Raw genomic sequence first — 20,317 nt, 5'->3', positions numbered from 1 at the left:
AGTCCGAGTTTCCGTGGCTTTGAGTGGCCGGGGGTCTGCAGGGAGGATGGGGGCAGTTACATGCTGCAGAATCAGAGAATCAGAAAATGGGCTGGGTTGAAAAGGACCACAGTGATCATCAGTTCCAACCTCCTGCTGTGTGCAGGGTCACCAAGAGTCCCATAGGGACCCATAGATCCCCCATAGGGACACATAGAGACCCACGGAACCATTGACTCATAGAATGGCCTGGGTTGAAAAGAACCACAATGACCATCGGTTCCAGCCCCCTGCTATGTGCAGGGTCACCAAGAGACCCATAGGGACCCATAGATCCCCCATAGGGACACGCAGAGACTCAATGAGACTCACAGAGACCCACAGAATCATAGAATGGCCTGGGTTGAAAAGGACCACAATGATCATCAGTTCCAACCCCTTGCTGTGTGCAGGTTGCCAACCACCAGACCAGGCTGCCCAGAAAACCCATGGGATGCCACAGGGACCCATGGGGTACCATAAGGACCCATGGAATCCTAGAATGGCCTGGTTTGCAAAGGAGCACAATGATCATCAGCTCCAACTCCCTGCTGTGTGCAGGTCCCCAACCAGCAGCCCAGGCTGCCCAGAGCCACATCCAACCTGGCCTCCAATGCCTGCAGGGCTGGGGCATCCACAGCCTCCTTGGGCAACCTGTGCCAGTGCCTCACCGCCCTCTGAATGAAACATCGGGGTGGTTTGTTGCACTTTGGGGGGGTTTGCTGGGTTGGCTCCGCACCTCGTGGGTCTCTGTGTTTGTGTGCCATCCCCCTCCCACCGATCATGCTTTGGAAGTTGCCCTTCTGTTGCGTTTTTGGTCCTGTTTATGAGCTCGGATGTGATGGTTGAGCCTCATGGTTCTCAGCTTGACCCGTTTCTCAGCTCAGAAGCCAAAACGTGTTGCTGTCCTTTGCTTTGTACTGCATGATGCATGCAGTGTGTGCCCCTCCTGTAGGGATCCTGCTTTGCCCAGGAGCTGCATGAGGTGATTTCCCCTTTCAGCCCCTGGAACACCACGATAATGTGAATCTCCAGCCTCAGTAACTTCTGTTGCTCACCCTTGGTTTGTGGTTCCTTCACTCCGTTAATTACTCTGCAGAGAAGTAGAAAGAGCCTGGAATGTGGGTTTCCATCCATGGCCTCAGGGCATGTATTCCCTTCCTAGGGAGCTGTGTTCTGTCAGCAGCTGAACAAGAAGCACAGCAATGGGTTCCTGCTCCGGCTTCCTCGTGCCATGGGGAGATGTGGGGAGCTGGAACTGCAGGGCGTGCTGCTGAGATGTGTCTGCTTTGACTTCACGCACTTAAATACACAGCAGAGAACCTCTTTGCTCGATTGTTTTGGTTGCTCTCCTGAGTGCACCTGCGTTGAGAATGTGGGAAGTGATGTAAAGGGTGAAAGCCAGCGTGCTGCACGTGGTCATCCGTGAGGACCCGGAGGCTGTCCCTGGTGCTGCTGCCTCAGTGTGAATGGGGAAGTTTTGGCAGCTGGCTGAACATATGGGTGGAGATGGGCTCTAAAATCATCATCTGTTTGCCTACTTGAGTTCTGGAGAAGCATTTTTACTCGAAAACGAAAGCTTTGGTGGCTGCTCTGAGCTCTGTGATGCTGGGAGGGGGGTGGGGAGGATTCTGTGTATCGCGTTTTCCAAACGAAAGCAATCCAACTTGTTGGCCTCCAGTTACGTTTTGTTGCTACAGGCAGTCAGCAGTCATCTGAAAAGCTCAGCGTGTCATAGCGATAATGAACAGCAAAGAAAAAAATGAAGTCATAACTGACAAAAGGAAGAGACTTGTTTTAAGGAGTTTAAAGTTAAAGGGGGGGGGGTTTAATTGCTTGGTTTGTGGGGCAGCCTCATGGATAGAAACTACAAGCAGCATCACAGGAGAAAGGTGGACGTAGCCCATGTGCTTACATAGCAGCTGCTGTAAGGAGGTGGGGGTGCTGTGTGGATTGTTGACTTTAATTGTGTTCTGTAATCCGTGCTGAGTTGGATGTGCCAACACAGCAGTGAGAATGAATGAGAGAACCATCGCCCTGCTCAGCCTTCAACCCCCAGGTGGCACAAGTCTGAAGAGGTGCGAAAATGCTTCTGTTTGGTGAGGAGGGATTTGAGATCTGTGGGGTAAGTGGCTGAAAGCTCGGTGTGTTTCACTCTGGGGAGGTGGTGAGGATGGTGGTCTGTATGGCCACGCGGATGTTTGGTGCTAGAGAGTTCCTGGTGTAGCAAAATCTGCATTCAGCGAAGATCCTGTGGATGAAAGCTGGCAGGATGTCTTGGGATAGAGTGGGAAATGGAGTTTGTCACGTTGTAAGTGAAACGTGTGGGTGTTGCTGTGGGAAGAGCTGTGGGTCTGCAGAATGTGAGCCCTGGGGGAGGAATGGCTGAGCAGCACTGCTGGCCTGGTGCACGAAGGTGTAATGAAGCTCATTCACATTGAGGATCTCCTCTGGGAGCAGCGCTCTGTGAGTCCGCTGCCCTCTTCTCCGAGCTGGTGGTGAAATGATGAGGCTCTGTGTGCTGGTGGAACAGTGGGAAGGGAGGGCACGCATCCTTCAGGTCTATAGGATCATCTTTTGTCCTGAAAGTACCAGATCTTGGGTGTTTTCGGGGTAGATTCATTGGAAGCGGCTCCAGCCGCCTCTTGGCTGTGGTTTTGCCATCCAGCTGCTCCATTGCACTGCATCCATGAGAAGATCTGAAGGCATTGAGCTGCTGGAGGAACCACAGAGGTCCTGTGGGCGGATGTGTGGGGAGCATCCGGAGAGTGAAGGGTGCCACAGAGAATGGCATAAAAAGCTGAAAAAAGGCAGAAGAAGAACACACACAGTGGTGTAACAGAAGGCACTGAGGTGTAGGAGCAGTTCAGGAACCAAAGTGCTGTTCTGCACGGCGATGGGAAGCCTGAACTTGGAGGGGTAGGGAAGAAAAAACGTTATTGGGATTGAAAGGGGATGAGATGCAATCAGCCCATGGTTATGAAAACGATCAAATTGGCAGACACATTCTGTATGAATTAGAGTGGGATAATTGGAGAGTCAGAGAGAAGAAGATTACAGTGATCAAGGCAAAATGATGATTAGGTCCAGGATTAGCATTTTTGTTGTCTGTGCAGAGTGGAATTAATGGCTAAATGAAATGACCTGCTACGTGTTGATGAGAGCCATGGATTTGGGGACTTTGGAATGGTTCCGGGTCCCCTTAGGGTGGATTGAGGGGGACCACCTTGCAGCCTCGGGCTCTGAAGGCACTCTTCGCCTTGGTCCTGCAGCTGATGGAGCTGCTATGTGGGCATCGTTCCTCATCTGGGCAAAGGAAATGTGCAGCCAGGTGCAGCAGTGCTGGTGCTGCTGCTTTGATTCAACTCGCTTTCCGATTTTAAGCTCATTAATTAATTGTGTTTGTAGGAACGTGACTGAAGGGTTGTGGCTGCTCTGGGCTGCAGTTACCTGACTGGAGAAGGAGGCGTTTGTGTGGACAAAGATTTGGGATTTAAACTGCATCACAAACTGTAGGAATCACTTCTTGTAGCCAAATAATTCGGAGCTAATCCATGAGTTGTTATTATTTATGTGCCGGCCAGTTTTCCTTGGTGTGCCTGCATGTGGATCCCACTTCCACTGACACGAAGTTGCCCAACGGCCTCTGCCTGGGACCTGGTACTGATTTGCTTTTAGTCCCCTGTGTCACCCCACTGGTTTTTTAATTATTTTCATCTGGATGCAAGATGGAGATTTCACCTAATTACCTCCGATCTCCTGAGCAATAATGTAATAGCATTTTTGATTATTTGGAGATGTTCTTATTGGAAGGTGACAGCTGTAGGTGCAGCCCTTGCCTTGGTTTGTTCCCATCGCCCTCTGCTTTACTTCTGGGGGAAGCTGAGATGAGAAAATTTGCTCTGCTGTCTCATGGTAGGTGGGTTAAATAGACACACATCAGTGTCCCAGTGATGGACAGTGATGGACTTTTCTCTCCCCGCATTCCTGGAGGTTCAAATGAAAGTGCAAATATTTATTTGTCGTGTTCTCCCTCGTTCCCAGTCACTGCAAAGCGCTCAGCTGCTGCCCAGGCGTTGCCCACCTCAGAACTTCCTGACCTACAATTGCTTTCTGATCATTTTTGCTAGTCAGTTCCCTCCTGCTCTCAAGCTGGACTTTACTTCTGTCTTCATTTTCCTTTTGCAGAGTAAAAGATGCTGGCTGCCAGTCGTAGAACTGATCTTCTGTGGAACAGCTCGCCGTAAATCTTCCCTACAGTTACCCGAAGGCTTGGACTCCTTCTGTGATGGACCCTCGGAATACTGCTATGTTAGGCTTGGGCTCTGATTCTGAAGGGTTTTCTGGGAAAAGCCCCTCTTTGGTAAACATTGGCACGTTGGTGGGAAAGGGAGACGTAGACCTGGAAAGCTGCACCAAGGAAGAGGAGGAGGGTGAGAAGAATCGGGAGGGGAACGGTGTGGAGAATGGGAAGAAGGAGGCTCTGGTTGATGCGCAGCAACAGTTTTCAGTGAAAGAAACAAACTTTTCGGAGGGAAACTTGAAACTGAAGATTGGTCTCCAAGCAAAGAGAACAAAAAAGCCTCCTAAGAACCTCGAGAATTATGTGTGCCGGCCTGCCATAAAAACCAGCATCAAGCAACCACGAAGGCCACCAAAGAGTGGGAAGATGACAGATGAGAAGAACGAGCTCTGTCCTTCAAAACAAGTGAGTAGTTTGTTTCTGCAGTGCTCTTGTCTGCTCAGTAACCCAAATGCGTAGCGTAGAGAAGCTCCACTGTCTTGCAATCCAAATTCTCCTTGCTTAAAACAGTTTCAAGTCCCTCACTGGTGGTCACGCACTGCAGATGCTCTGCTCTCTCTCTGACGCTGTGCTGAGATGTTGTGTAAGTTGTTGAACTCCGTTCCCTGATGGCTGGAGCGATGGTTTGCAGCATCCTGCTGATTTCCAGCGCGAGATGAAATTTGGTTTTCTAGAAACAAGTGGTAAACAGAGTTTAAAACCACCTCGTGTTTTGAATATTACACCAGAGGGATTTATTTTTTTTTTCTCCTTACTGTGATGAAATAAAGCGAGTTGTAGTGCTGGAAATTACGCTTCAGAAAATGAAATTGATCCCTTAATTTTTTCCTTTCTGTGGAGAGGAGGCGAGGAGAAGCAATTCTGTGACCCATTCAGAGCAAGCTGTGACAATCTTTGTAGCTGTGAGACTGAACTGTCCGTGCTTTTGAAGGAGGAATTGAGTGGGAATTCAGCACATGCAGTGTGCTCGGTTCACTGCCAAGGCACAAAGGGAAGTAGTAGAAATCCTTCTCTTGGAATACCAGTGTAAAAAGGAATAGGAAAGTGCTTTGCACTCCCATCTCTGGGTGGGATTTCAAGCTTATTGCTGAAGGGACTCCTAAAACTTGGGCAGCATCTTCAGCTGTGCCAACAGATGGTTGGTCTCCATTCACAAAGATGAGTGGTGGGTGAGTTTGTTTGGTTTGTCTTCCAGAAATGTGGAGGTAACAAAGCTACCAGCCTTCTAAAGAGGGAAAAAAAAAAACCAACAGGAAAAAAGTGGCAGGGATTCCACTTTTCCATTCCGTATTTACAGATAAATACAAACTCAGCTTCTGTTGGTTTTAGATGAGTGGTTTGCTGATGTGTGCGTGGTGAAGACGTGCAGAGGCACTGCAGAGTTGCATTGCTGAAGTTTTAGAAAATGGGAAGGCAAGAAGTGATAGTAACATAGCTACAGTCTGCTGTAACTCTAAAATAGGGTGAGCAGGCTGGGACTTGCCTTTCTGCTTCATCTTATGTCTTTGTAAAACTGCTGAGTGCAGCGCTCTGTCCTTCTGGATCTTGCCTTTGGTTAGGCAGGGAAGGCTGCTGATGAGATCACAGCCACCAAGTGAAAAACTCTGGCTAAAAAGGTACCAAAGCAGAGTAAATGTTTCGGTTCATCTTCTTTGGAGTGGCTCAGAGCGTTCTCTGCAGGATCTGGGACCTGAGGTCTTGTTTTAGACTGACTGCACAAAGTCATGCAGCACTAAATGGGCTTCGTGTAAGGCAGCTTCCAGCACCAGGGACAGAATGAAAGCGTGGGACCAGCTGCCATTTGGAGAGCTGCATGTGAACGGGGCCAAACACGGAAGCTTTCAAGTGCTGCACTCGTCGAAAGCACTCTGTAATATATTTGGGACTTCAGATTACGCCTTCCCTGTCGTGCAGCGATTGTTTGCACAACAGAAGTCATTTCAGGAAAGCCTGGCCCACTTTTGTCCCCATACTTTAGGGTATGGGGCTGCTCCCCTCCCCGCCCCCAGCTGTGGGTTTGGTGAGTATGAGGGTGAGTGAACGGGGGGGGGGGGAAGTTCCTGAAATGTGACGCTCCAGCAGAATTTACATAAGATTGCAGCTGCCACAGAAAAGCTGGGCTAAGTGCCAAACTATTCTCTGTAGACCACAGTCGCTTTTTCCACCACAGCTAAAAATCAGTAGCCCATATGACTGGTGGGTTTTGTTCTGTATCTGCATTTGGAGGCATCCGGCCTCTACCCGTGCTCCTGTCCACCCTTCCCCAAGAGGAGGACTTTGATCGGAGATGCATCGCTGCTCTTGGGAAACCTTGTTTGTTTGCTGAAAACACAATCAGTGTGTGTGTGGTAGGCAGCGGTGGTAACATCAGTGCTGTTTTGCTTCTGGTGCATCAGGGATTTTAGTGTGAGCCCAGCAGAGATCCAGGCAGTGGTCAGGGCTCCTCTCAGGCGGGTGGAGTGACCTGCTTTGATTAGCTTTTGGCCAACTGCTTTAAAACTCTTACAGCTGGTGTGTGCAAGCGCTCTGGTGCTGGTACAGTTAAGCTGAGAGTTGCTTGATTTCCTCAGTGCACGAGCACTGTATTCAAATGTTTTCCTCACTGTTGCTTTCCATACTTGTTATTCCCAAAGTTCCTGGCTGTGCACTACTGAAGTTTAATTTTCAGTGCCGCTTTAAAACGATCTTATTCCTTCTGTGTGACAGCAACACCTTAGTGATAGCAACACCTCCCATGAACAGAAGCTTTTGATAATACAGAACTGCAAGAAGGATCTCTGTGACTAAGGATGATCAAAAAGTTTCCTTCAGTACTATTTATTGAAGATCTCTGGGACTCGCAGTCTCCCTGTGTCTACAGCATGTCTGAGAGCCCTGATTGCAGTGGTTGGATTTCAGGTTTGGAACCATGTTGTGGGTCATGCTGACTCAGTAGCTTCCACTGAGTGCCAGCAAGCAGCACCTCTGGCTCTGGCCCTGCAGAAAAGTGGCAGGTCAGCACGTCTGCGCACTGCAGAGCTCCGACAGCTCGGGCAACACGTGTTACCTAAGCAACTATTTCCCATCTCTAGGAAATAATGCCAGACTGAGTCCAGCTTGCAGTCTTCTGTTGGGATCGTACTGGTGCAGCTTGCCGAGTCAGTACTTCATTCATGAGCAGCACCCAAGTTGTCAAATGATTTCAAAGGAATCCAGGCTATATCTTTCTTCAGTATAATTAGATATTTGCCTACCACAGTTAGAGTTTTCTAAAATGTAATCCACCCAGTGCTGACTGTAATTAAGTACAGTAAGTACCAAGCAATTGGCTTACTCGTTTTTATTGGAGAGGGATGGATGAGGATGACACTGATGCCTTTCCCTCTCCATTTAATGCTTGAGATGAGATATCCTGCAATGTTTTGAAATTGTGTGCGCATGTAATTATAAGGGATGGGAATCTTCCATTCTTAGGCCCAGATTGGAGTGAATATATCTGTGCATTTCAAAGATGGGAGCTCTATGCGAAAAGAATGTCCTTCGAAACGAAGAAGAAGTATTGACAGGTTCCTGATAGAATTTGTTGAGGTAGTGGGTCTTTGTGCTCTATTCCTAAAGAACTTCTCTTTTTATTAACTTGTAGGACCCTTCAAAGTCGTACAAGAAAGCTGGAGAAGTTACAGCAGTTGAATTACATGTGGAAGAAGGTATACAAGTAGAAACAAATCCCTTACCTAAGAAAGTTTCCCCATTGCACACTGAAATGACAGATTATATAAAGTCATCTCCTCCGACTCTTATCAGTAGCCATAGTTCTGACTTAAAGGATAGAACACAGATTAATGGAGCAACAACTGTTACAGAGAAATTGGCTCAACTTATTGCAACTTGTCCTCCTTCGAAGTCTTCCAAAACGAAGCAGAAGAAGCCTGGAAGCGGAACTGCGTCTGGTTTGGTTAAAGACTCTGGGAAGAAGCTGCCAGGAACCATTCCTGCAAGTGGGATAGTTAATAAAGATTTGGTAAAGAAATTGCCAGGATCTGGTATTGCTGTTGGATTGGTCAATAAGGACTCAGGGAAGAAGCCATTAGGGATCGGTAGCGCAGCCATATTGGTTAACAAAGACTCTGGGAAGAAGCCACAAGGGATCGGCCCGCTAATAGGATTGGTTAACAAAGACTCTGGAAAGAGGCTGGCAGGGATCAGCACTCCACCTGGGTTAGTTAGCAAGGACTCTGGAAAGAAACAGCCAGTGACCAGCTCTGCAGTTGGATTAATTAACAAAGATGTTGGGAGGAAGTTTCCAGGTATCAGCACTCCAACCGGATTGACTAATAAGGAGTCTGCAAAGAAGCCAGCGGGGATCAGCGCTCCAGCAGGACTGATTAACAAGGATGCTGGGAAGAAGTTGCTGGGAATAAGTAGTCCTGCAGGATTGGTTAGCAAGGATGCTGGGAGGAAAATGCCGGGGACTGGCAATGCCACAGCTCTGCCTAACAAAGACTCTGGCAGGAAGACGCCAGGGATTGGCAGCCCAGTGGGTCCGGTTAACAAGGACTCTGGGAGGAAGATAGTAGGCATGAGCAGTCCGGTGGGATTGGTTAGCAAGGACTCTGGAAAGAAGCCAACAGGAATCAGCACTCCAGTGGGTTTGGTTAACAAGGACTCTGGAACTCTGAAAGCAGACTCCCTTCTGCCTGCCTCGGAGCCCTTTAAGCTTCCTTGCAATTCTAACCTCAGCAGCCTTGAAAGCCACGATACTACGGATTTGCTGAAAGAAAATAGTAGCAGCAAAACGTTTGAGAAGCATATTGCGAGGCAGAGCAAAGAAAGTAGCTTGGAAAAATTTTCAATTCGGAAAGAAATCGCTGATGTAGGCAAAGAAATGTTTAATGAAGGAGTCTGCGTCCCACAGGATGGTTACACAGCCAGTGAGAAAGGGATTTATGAAACATCTAAGCACGAAAAACAGCCTCCGGTCTATTGCACTTCACCAGACTTCAGGACAGGAGGTGCTTCGGACGTATCCACAGCCAAGTCCCCATTTAGTGCAGTAGGAGAGGGAAATCTCCCGTCGCCTTCACCCACAGTGTCTGTTACCACCTTAAACAGGAGCCTCTCAGCAGCATCTTCACAGTTAACCCCCAACCCGCTGCATCTGAGTTCCACGGCTGATCTCCTAGAAGGCATTTCAGATCAGATTGGCAAAACTCAGTTTTCTCCCGACAGCACGCTTCTAAATATTAACAGAACGTTGAACCATACTCTGAGCACCGATTTTAAAGGTGCTGACAAAGACCTAAGTGATTCAAAGGCTACTTATGTAGAAACTTCAAGAACTAGCCCTTCTATAGGGAAAAAACCCATTTTGGCAGCTGAAACAAGCATTCATGCTACTGTCACCCCTTCGGTAGTGAGTTTTACAAGCTTGTTTAGTAGCAAGCAGTTCCTAAAGATCGGTGCAATAGCTGCATCAGATAAATCCTGCCAAGGAGCAAAAAATCTGAGCACCAGTCAGCAATCCAAACCTTTAAAGAAGAGAAAAGGAAGGAAGCCACGATGGACTAAAGTGGTGTCGAGAAGCACGTGCCGGCCTCCAAAGGGTCTGGAACTGGAAAGGTCAGAGCTTTTTAAAAACATTTCATACAGTGCACTATCCAGCAGTAATTTGGAGCAGGCCAAATTCTTAAAAAACATAGGATCGTCTTCGTTTGTGGAGCACGAATTTGTTAAGCATCAGCTGCCAAAACTGAATGAGGGCAGTGGGCAGTCTCTTGCACTGCTGACTGAGTCTGACAAGCAGACTCAGAAGTTCTACAGTGCTCACAAACAACCTTCAAGTTTGTGTATGTCGGATGATTTCTTACCTGACATGTATAAACCTAAAAGAGGAAGACCTAAATCCAAGGAGATGCCGGAGCTCGAAGGTCCCCCCAAAAGAACTCTGAAGATCCCAGCATCAAAAGTCTTTTCAGTGCAGTCAAAAGAAGAGCAGGAACCTCCTATTTTGCAGCCCGAGGTGGAAATTCCTTCCCTAAAGCAGAGTTTATCGGGACAAGCTTTTCCTAAAAAGAGAGGGAGACCTAAAAGGCAGATGAGGTCATCGATTAAAATGAAGCCACCGATTCTTTCTGTGGCACCTTTTGTTGGAACGGAGAGCTCGAACAAGATAGAGTCTGAGAGCGATCAGCATCGGAGCGGGGATTTTTATGAGAGAAAGGACCAGCTCCGAGGGCCAGAAGAAGTCCAAAAGCCTAATGTTTGTAGCATGAGCGATTTGGAAGTAGACTCAGACAGAAAAGTTGCCAAGAGAAACAACGGGCAGTTAATGAAAACAATTATCCGAAAAATAAATAAAATGAAAACTTTGAAGAGAAAGAAACTTTTGAATCAGATTCTCTCGAGTACGGTGGAACCAAATAACAAAGGGAAAGTGCAATCCAAGCTCCACAACACGGTGTCAACTCTTGCTGCCACTTTTGGTTCAAAACTGGGCCAGCAAATAAATGTCAGCAAGAAAGGAACGATTTATATAGGAAAAAGGAGAGGAAGGAAACCCAAAGCTGTCCTGAACGGGATTTTAACCGGCAATTCTGCCAGCCTGACGGTTCTTGAGAAATCTTCTCAACAAACTCCCGGGACGTCGTTTGGCCAAGTACTTCCCCACCTGCTGCCTTCAGCAGCGACTAATTCCGAGATCCTCCCGTCCCCCGTTTGCTCTCAGTCCTCTGCGGTCAGTGGGGGGCAGAGCCCCGTCAGCAGCGACGCGGGGTTCATTGAGCCCAGCTCGGTGCCTTACTTGCACATCCACTCCAGGCAAGGAAGCGTTGTTCAGACACTCGCAATGAAGAAAGCTGCTAAGGGAAGGAGGAGATTATCGCCACCCACCTTGTTGCCAAACTCTCCTTCTCACTTGAGTGAGCTGACATCGCTGAAAGAAGCCACTCCTTCCCCCGTGAGCGAATCTCACAGCGATGAGACCATACCCAGCGACAGTGGAATAGGAACAGATAACAACAGCACTTCGGATCGAGCTGAGAAATTCTGTGGGCAGAAGAAAAAGAGGCATTCCTTTGATCACGTTTCCCTTATTGCACCCGAAGCTTCCACGGTTTTAAGTAATCTCAAAGAGAAGCATAAACACAAATGCAAGCGCCGGAGTCACGATTACCTCAGTTACGACAAAATGAAGAGGCAGAAGCGAAAAAGGAAAAAGAAATATCCTCAGCTTCGGGGAAGGCAGGACCCAGATTTCCTGGCTGAGTTGGAAGAATTAATCAGTCGATTAAGCGAAATTAGAATAACCCACAGAAGTCACCATTTTATACCCCGGGATCTCCTGCCTACCATTTTCCGGATCAATTTCAATAGTTTCTACACTCACCCCACTTTTCCTTTAGATCCGTTGCACTACATTAGGAAACCCGATTTAAAGAAGAAGAGAGGCAGGCCTCCGAAGATGCGCGAGGCTATGGCAGAAATGCCTTTCATGCACAGCCTCAGCTTTCCTCTCTCCAGCACCGGGTTCTATCCCTCCTACGGCATGCCTTACTCTCCTTCCCCCCTCGCAGCTGCTCCCATAGGTTTAGGTTATTACGGAAGGTACCCTCCGACTCTTTATCCCCCGCCACCTTCTCCTTCTTTCACCACCCCGCTGCCACCGCCCTCCTACATGCATACAGGCCATTTGCTTCTCAATCCCACCAAATACCACAAGAAAAAGCATAAACTTTTACGCCAGGAAGCTTTCCTCACGACGAGTAGGACTCCGCTGCTGTCCATGAGCACGTACCCCAGCGTTCCCCCCGAGATGGCTTACGGCTGGATGCTGGAGCACAAGCACCGGCACCGCCACAAACACAGAGAGCATCGTACTTCCGAGCAGCCGCAGGTTTCCATGGACACCATCGCGGCCAATAGCTCTTCCAGAACAGTTCTGGAGTCCTTGAAGCGCTACAGATTCGGGAAGGAGGCTGTCGGTGAGAGGTACAAACATAAGGAGAAACACAGATGTCACATGTCTTGTCCCCACCTGTCGCCTTCCAAGGGATTGCTGAGCAGAGACGAACAGTGGGTCCGGAGGGAGCCTTCGGAGTCTAATTCCTTAGCACTGGGCTTGCAGACACCGTTACAGATAGACTGCTCAGACGGCTCCCCAGGTCTGTCCCTGGGGGGATTTACCCCCAGCTCCGAGCCGGCCAGCAGCGACGAGCACACCAATCTTTTCACAAGTGCAATAGGCAGCTGCAGAGTCACAAACTCTACCAGCACCAATGGACGTAAAAAACTAACTGACAGCCCTGGACTCTTCAGCAGCCAGGACAGCTCGCTAAATCGACCGCTGCGAAAGGAGCCGTTGCCTTCTATTGAGAAGGCACTGCAGCCTCTGTCAGGTAAGGGAGCCTTGTTATCATCAGCCTTGTTATGGTAAGCTCTAAACCTGCCTGCGCTTGGAGAGGCAGGCAGCGATAGCTTTGGCTTTGTGGCAGTTTTTCCGTGTTGGATTTTAGAACTGCTTTTGGTTGGTTGGGGTTTTTTATGAGGATTTCTGTTGTGTTAACGCTGTTCTGCTCAGCTTCTGGTGCAGATTAATGGGATGAGTTCTGTGTGTGGGGCTGCATGAGTACCTCTTCCCACCAGATTTGCTTTGCTTTGCGTACAAAGGATGATTTCATTCAAAGGCTTTTCTTTATCCTTATGGTTTCTGGAGAAATTGAGTTAAAATTTCATACGATTTTTGATATTGTAGAAATTCTACTTATTTTGAAGTTGGATGGATTGAGTTGAGGCTAGCTGTGGGGACTCCTACTGTGAGTTACTTTTCCATTGAAGAAAATGTTCCGTATTTCTTTTATGACTCAATTTTAGGTGTTTTGATCATCTTTACTGTAGTGTGGTTTTGACCCCTGACTTGAGGCCTTTTGCAGGACCTCCAAGCAGTTGCAAAATGATCCTGGGAATGCCCAAGACCAAACATTGTAATGACTGTTTTATTCATAGCTGGGAAGCTCGTCTTACATATCCCTAAATGTAACTGAAACAGAACTAAGGCTGCACAGAAAATGGCAGTGGCAGCAGCAGAGGATTGCTGTTCAAGGACCTCCATTCTGCTGTGTTAAAAAATGCCGACAGTTTCTCCTCCTTTACTCCAATCTTCCTGTGCTCTCCCTGGTAAATGTAAATCCTTTGCCCAAAATCACTTGTGACTGGTAGCTCACAGCGAGTGCTGGGGAAGCAGCTCGCTGTCAGTAAGGAATATTACCTCCTCGTGTTCCTTGCTTGTAAAGCTTCCATTTGATGCCTCCTACTGCCTCGCCTGCATTTGTGTTATCCTCCAGTATGAGGAAAGTGAAGTACATCTGCATGCAGCGTTGATAAGAGAAAGGCAAAATTTTAGTATTTGTGGTATTTGATTAAAACAACACTGGGGGAGGTGTCAGGAGAAGGCAGTAGAGCCGTAACGTCGCCTCTGCTGCTGAGATGGAAAGGAGAATTGAAGGAGCTCAGTCACCAAAGGGTTACATGCAGCTCGGAGGAGCGAAGAATCGTTGTGGTAGCTTGTGCAGTTCTGGGAATTTCCTGAGGAATTCCATTACAGTGAATGATCTGACTTGGGTTTTTATGAGGAACGGCCTAATTAGAGATGTTTTAGGCTGAAACCTGCTAGCGAAGGCTCTGAATCACTCTCCCTCTTAGGGCGTGTTTATTTGGTTCATCAGATGCAGCGTATCACTTTCAGTAAGTGTATTTCTCGTGATTGGAACCAGCTGTTGGTGTTGTGAGAGCAGCTTCCAGCTCAGCATTCATCTCATTCACAAGGAGCTCCTGATGCCCGCGTCGTCTACGTGCATCAGAGGGCTTAGACTGCATCTAGAAAAAAGCCCCATGCTTTTGCTTTTCTTTTTCCCCTTTAGATCAATGGCAAGTTGCATAGTTGGCTTTGTTTTTAATCTGTACTGCTGAATGGTGATTCTGTGGCTATTACTGTGAAGGACCTGGGTCCTATTTTTGTGCACTGCGGAAAATGGCAGAGATGAAGGGAAAATGTGGTGCATCAAGGATGATTTTTTTTTTATTTATTGAACCAGATGCAGCTGAGGTGCGTGGTGGAGGGAACGCAGAATGAGAGCTGTTAAAGCAAGCAGTGGGAGAGCAGCGTTAGGGAATGCTTTCTAAAATGGTCCCTGTGATCCATAGGGGATATTCGTCATAATTTATTTCAGAAATACCCCGTATGGAAAACACCCTCCATTTCCACAGGATTTTGAACACAAACCCTGCATGGCCGCCTTCCTCGGCGCGTACTTTCTGTCATCTTAGCTGATGTCTGACGCTCTCCGATTGGATCAGAACTGTAATTGGGATGCTGCGTTTCGGCACACGGGGCTCGGCGGATGAACGGTGGTGTTTCACAGGAGATGCACTTCAGAGAGGCGTTTCAATCCTGAAGGCGTGCAGCTTTGCACAGTCCGTACTCGGGGGCCGGCAGGAAGGTCGTGGGGCTGTAAGGAGTTGTCTTTACGTGGGGCTCAGCGGGACACGGGGGCTGTCAGCACAGCAGCCGCTTGTGGGCACTGCTGCGTGGGGCTTCTTCAGGGAACCGCCGCAGCTTCACAGCTCGAGTTGCCCTGAACAGCTGGGAGCTTATTTTAAGGTGGTCTCACTGTGCCTGGAGTGAAGGGGAACCTAAAGAAGCTGCTTGGTGGTTTGAAACTCCCTTCATCCCATTGAAAACCCAAGGAGAGGTTTGAGGCAAGCGTCAGCGTGACACAAGGTGTGTGCGCCCAGAGCTCAGAGACGGCGTGCTCAGACGAGGGAAACCTCCGTGTTCAAATGCGAGGTATATTTTAGCCGCTGGTGTGCCGGTTTCGGGTCGCGAAGCAGCGCTGTGCGTTGTGCGTTGTGCCCGACCCGAGGGCCGAGCGGCGGCGGGCGGCAGCGCTGGGCAGGGCCGTGGGCAATGGCGCCGCCTGGCGGCAAGGCCGGGCCTAGCACCGCCGGGGCCTGCACCTCCGCCTGGGCCTAGCGCTGAAGCCTGGGCCTGGCACCTGCCTGACCCCAGGCCTAGCGCTGCCAAGGCCTCCACCTCTGCCTAGGCCCAGCGCCTGTCTGACCCCAGGCCTTGCACTGCAGTTGAGGCCTAGCACTTGCCTGACCCTGAGCTTAGTGTCTCCTGGGCCTGGGAGTGCAGCCTGGGCTGCTTCCTGACCATAGGGCTAGTGCTGCCCGAGCCCAAGCCTAACACAGGAGTGTGGGCCGAGTGCTGCCTGACCCCGGGCCTAACATGGCACCCTGGGCCGAGCACCAGCTGAACTCCATCAGGGCTCGGCCTCTGTCACCCCAGGGCCTGGCTGCGCAGCTGAGGCCCCGCAGGGGCTGAAGGGCTCCTGCCTGCTGAGGTTGGGCAGCTGAGGGAGGTGAGCAGTTAAATCTATGAGAGGAAGGAACCCTCTGTGTGTGGTCATGTGTAAGAAACCTCAGTGATGAGCTGCTCTGTAATGAAGCAGCTCTTTAAATTCTTCTCGTCTTTTTTTCCTGCTGAAACTTATTATAACCTCTTTGTGCTTATAGCAGTTAGCCTTTCTTTTCCAGTTTTTTTCCTGAGGTCTCAGGGCATTTGTTTTAATCTACGCAGTATGAAATCAATATCTCTTGTAGTTCCTCACCAGAAAAATTGATCCAGGGATGAGAAGACAATTGTTCTTTCTAATACTGAGCAACTGCATGCGGTCTCCCTGCAGAGTTCCACTGCAGCTTCCTTCTTAGCTTTGTGTTGTCAGAGCAGACCCTCCAGAAACACACTCAGAGCCCTGTGCCAGGATGCCATGCAGGAAAGTGGGGAGTTCTCCATGCGAAGACGTTCAGCTTGCAGCTCAGGGCAATGTCCAGCAGCGTTGTAGGAATGCCTTTGCTGAGAAGAATTAATGAAAAATTAAATCTGGTGCTTCTGCATTGTCAAAAAGTGAGAATATTTGGAGTCGTGGTATTGTTTACTTCGTCTCTCAGTTGAACATTTCTGAGGTGTTACAACACAGGATAATAATAATCATAAAAGTTCTGGGCTCCTCGCTCCAAGAAAGACACGGGGGCACTGCAGGGATGCAGTCACAAACCACCGAGGTGACTGAGGGCTTGGGAATCCCGTCATGCAAACAGAGATGGGACTGCTGAGCCTGTGGAAGAGAAAGCTCAGGGGAAATCTTATCAGTGGTGCATAGACCTGATGGCAGGGAGCACAGAAAAGGGAGCCAAGTCCAGCGCTGCCTGGTGACAGGACGAGGGGCAGCGGGCACGAAGTCAAACACAGGAAATTCTGGCCATGTAGAAGAAAAAAAAACCAAACTGTTTTATCATAAGGGGGTTTGAACTCTGGTTCAGATTGCCTGGGAAGGTTTTGGGGTCTCTGTGGACACGTTGGAAACCTGACATGGTGGCTGTCTGGGATCTGCAGAAGTCCTTTCCAACCTCACCTGTTCCATGAAGATGAAACGGGAGGGGAGTTCATTTGGAAGCAGGGATGTGTCCGAGTGTTTTGTTTGTTGTGGTGCCGGTTTTTTACGTGAAAGCTGCTCCTCGGATACTAAGTGTCTCTTCCTCAAGGATCGCTTTACTGTCCCATGTGTGCCGTTGCCCTGCGAGCAATTCTGTTGTGAGGGTTGAGATCCATCCTTCTGCAAGCACTGACATCCTAACAAGGAAGTGTTCTTAATGCTGAAAAAGAAAACAAAGTATACTCTTAGTTTGAATATTTAGCACCTACATTGTGTTTTATTGGCACTGCCCGACTGAAGTGGTGTTGTTTTTTTTTTGTGCTTTTGTCTTCCCTGATCTGCTTTTTAGGCACTCTGCCACCACAGGACAAACCTTCCCAGAGGCAGTCAGAGAGCACAAATTGCAGCCCTTCCAGAAAGAGATCAACATCTGAGAGCACATCTTCTACAGGCAAGTAATATTTGCTCATCTTGTTTTGGAGATCACTGCAATACTAAGACCTACAGTGCTGCAGGCAAAGACAACGTTGCTATGAGAACTTTACAGCAGCAGGAGTTTCGTGGAGATGCTGACTTTTTCCATTTGCAGCTTAGGGTGCAAGTGCTTCAAATTGTGCTGTGGAACAGGGGAAATTGAGCTGGCATGTAGAAAAGCAGCAGCAGCGTAGCTGTGCTGGAATGGAGTTGGGTTCCTCACCGTGTTAAATTAGTCTTCGTGAAGCTTGAGACTTTAATTGCTAGCAATTCTTGTGGCACTGCAGCTAATCAATGAATTAGGTGGATAAATCCCTCTGTGGGGAGCTTGTGGGGCCAAGAAGATAAGGCAAGAAAGGCATTTGTAGAATGCCAGTTGTAGAAGAGCCTTCTGTGAGAGTTCCAACATTCTTAGACAGTAAAGTTGATTGCAGCTTTGTAGCAAACATCCCTAGGATGTGCACCAACAGAACCACTTGGTTACAATTTCCATATGCAAAGAATGTGGCAGAGCTGCTGTTTCCTCCTCCCTTTAAACATTTACCACCAAGCTTTCTTCAGCACGTGCTTAGGAAATCCCCCCAGAGTGAAGTGTCCTTGTGTCTTGTTAACTTGCTTGTTGGAAAGGGACAACTGCAAGCAGTTCAAGCCTCTGCACAGGCAGCTGTCAAAAGTTCAGGCATTTCTTGGGCAGGAGAGCAAAGAACAAAACTGAGTTGTTTGTCAGCTTCAAAGACATGGAACTGGTGCTGGAAGAGAGCAGACTTGGTCACATCTGCAGCTCTGGAACGCGTGTGGGATTTCGGTGCATTTGACACAGAGCTGCTTCCTCACCATCCCGGAGTACACAGGCAGTGCTGCAGCTGCTGGGGATCAGAGTTCAGATGTCTGATCCTTTGGGGTCATTTTCCCTACAGAAGCCCTGCTTCATGGGCAGCCCCTGTGTCCAAATGTGTGTTGTTCAGTTTTCATGGGCAGCTGCTCGCAGAGCTGAGCAGGCGGTGCTTCTATGTGGAACCTTCAGCTCTGCCCCAGTGTGTGTAAAGGAAAACAGGGAAGTTTGTCTTCACCCCTCCACCAGAAACTGAAAGCTGAAAGTGAAAATCCTTTCAGTGCTTTGAGTCGCTCAGGCAGTTTGGTTTCCAAGTGGTTTGGTTGCGCTTGCAGCAGTGACTGCACGTGTCTTTTTTGAGCCCCGTAGGAAGAAAGTTGTACGTAGAAGGGCTTCAGGAGCAGACATGCTGATTCTTCCTCCTTCAAATTGTTTGTACTCTCAGAATAATGTTTCCATTTGCACTTGCAAATTCATGACTTTGGAAAACTGCTGAGGAATGCATCTCTCCACAGTAACAGACTCGGACTAGAAAATACTTGGTGTGAACTGTCTGTGCTGCATCTTTGGCTGCTAACGCACCTTCTTGCCAAAGGATAGAAACCCTTTTACAGAAACGTTCTGTTGCCTTCTCTTTAACAGTAACCCCAGCTTTTCAGTCCTCAGCCCACGACCACGAGTTGAAGTAGATCTAAAAGTGAGACCTCATTTGACTTCCTGTGTCAACTTGCCTTTCTCTTTGTCCCGGTATTTTGGCTTACCTGCGCCCAACCCCACCTTTCTTGCAATCGATTCTGTCGGCACTGTGTTGGATTTTGCTTCAGACTTTGATTGTTTCTCTGATTGTTTCAGTGATCGGAGCGCCGGCGCGGGGGACGAGGCTGACAGCTGCTGATGATTCTGTGGACAGCTTGCTGCAGCGCATGGCGCAGCACGAAGGCCAGGCTGCTTTGGACAAAAGCATAGAAGCAGTCATTGCAAATGCATCCGCTCCACCATCGGCTAGTCCTGCTCGAAACCACAACAGGGAGAGGAGCCTGGGCAAGCAGGACAGCCTCGTTGCTCCAGCCATCCCGAGCAGCTCCTGCAGTGACAGCATCTCGCTTCTGTCGGACAGATTGCCGAGCAGCTATTCCCCACATCATCTCAAGAGAAGCGTGGTTGAAGCCATGCAGCGACAAGCTAGAAAAATGTGCAATTATAACAAGATCTTGGCAACAAAAAAAAATCTTGACCACGTCAATAAAATCCTGAAAGCCAAAAAGCTGCAGAGGCAGTCACGGACAGGGAACAATTTTGTGAAACGCAGGCCAGGAAGGCCCAGGAAATACCCAATGCAGGCTGTGGTGTCCATGCAGGCCTTCCAGGCAGCTCGGCTGGTCAGTCAGGAGTTAGATAAGAGGGAAGAAAGCAGCAGCCCTTTACACCTCGGACCTGATACCATCACTGATGTGATTGAAGCTGTGGTGCAAAGCGTAAACTTGAATCCGGATCACAGGAAAGGATGGAAGAGGAAGAGGTGGCTGTCGGAGGAACAGGCCAGGAAACGACAGAAACCTCTGCCAGAAGATGAACAGGAGAGCAGTAAGAGGTAATTCCCTTAGAACTGCCTGCTTTCATTTTCATATTGTTGATGTTTAAGGCATTTTAACCCATCAAAGAATCCTGCTCTCCAAGCTCTGCTTGTTACATTTGTTTTCACTGAGGAATTCAGTGTTTTCAGAACACATGGGGTCTTTCTAAGCCACTGCTTATCACACCCCTAAATGGGGTAAAATCACAGGTAATGTAAAGCTTGTTTGTGTGTGCCTGTGTGAAACACGTGGTGAAGAATGCAGCTGAAGGATTTGTAACAGGAGAGCTGAGGAGGTACTTCAGCAGAGGCAGTTCTTAGGTCATGCGCTGAGCTGGGAGCTGTAAGAGCTGCAGCACCGTGGGAATCTGCAGTGTGTGACTTACATGCTTGAGAAACAATTAGGAGCAGCGCTGAACGTCAGGCGAGATCGACTGATAGGCAGCAAAAGAGTAAAACCAAAACAGTGAGTAGGAGGGAAGGTGTGCACCTGTGTGAGGGGTGCAGTCACTGGTAAAGAAACACCAGAAATCCCTGCAACAAAGAGCTCACAGCTCTTCCTCCCGGAGTTTTCTGAATAGTTCCAAACAATAACGATCCGTTTGTGTTTCACAACCAAGTGCTGACGTGCAGGCATTTGGCTGTGC

General features: G+C 48.7%; 1 protein-coding gene across 1 annotated transcript in view; it reads left to right on the top strand.

Moving 5' to 3' along the window:
- Positions 1–20,317, top strand: part of ASH1L (ASH1 like histone lysine methyltransferase) — a 38,978-nt gene that overhangs the window by 755 nt on the left and 17,906 nt on the right. Inside the window, exons 2-5 of the mRNA XM_042838482.1 lie at positions 4,207–4,726; positions 7,944–12,693; positions 17,141–17,242; positions 18,950–19,688. Coding sequence (XP_042694416.1) covers positions 4,307–4,726; positions 7,944–12,693; positions 17,141–17,242; positions 18,950–19,688 — 6,011 coding nt within the window. The 5' untranslated portion in view covers positions 4,207–4,306. The remainder of the gene's footprint in view (positions 1–4,206; positions 4,727–7,943; positions 12,694–17,140; positions 17,243–18,949; positions 19,689–20,317) is intronic.

This window comes from Centrocercus urophasianus, unplaced genomic scaffold (assembly GCF_019232065.1).
Source record: "Centrocercus urophasianus isolate 14NV4802_14NV808 unplaced genomic scaffold, USGS_Curo_1.0 seq_806, whole genome shotgun sequence".
NCBI classification, from domain to species: Eukaryota; Metazoa; Chordata; class Aves; order Galliformes; family Phasianidae; genus Centrocercus; species Centrocercus urophasianus.
This window is presented reverse-complemented; position numbering and strand designations above follow the sequence as displayed.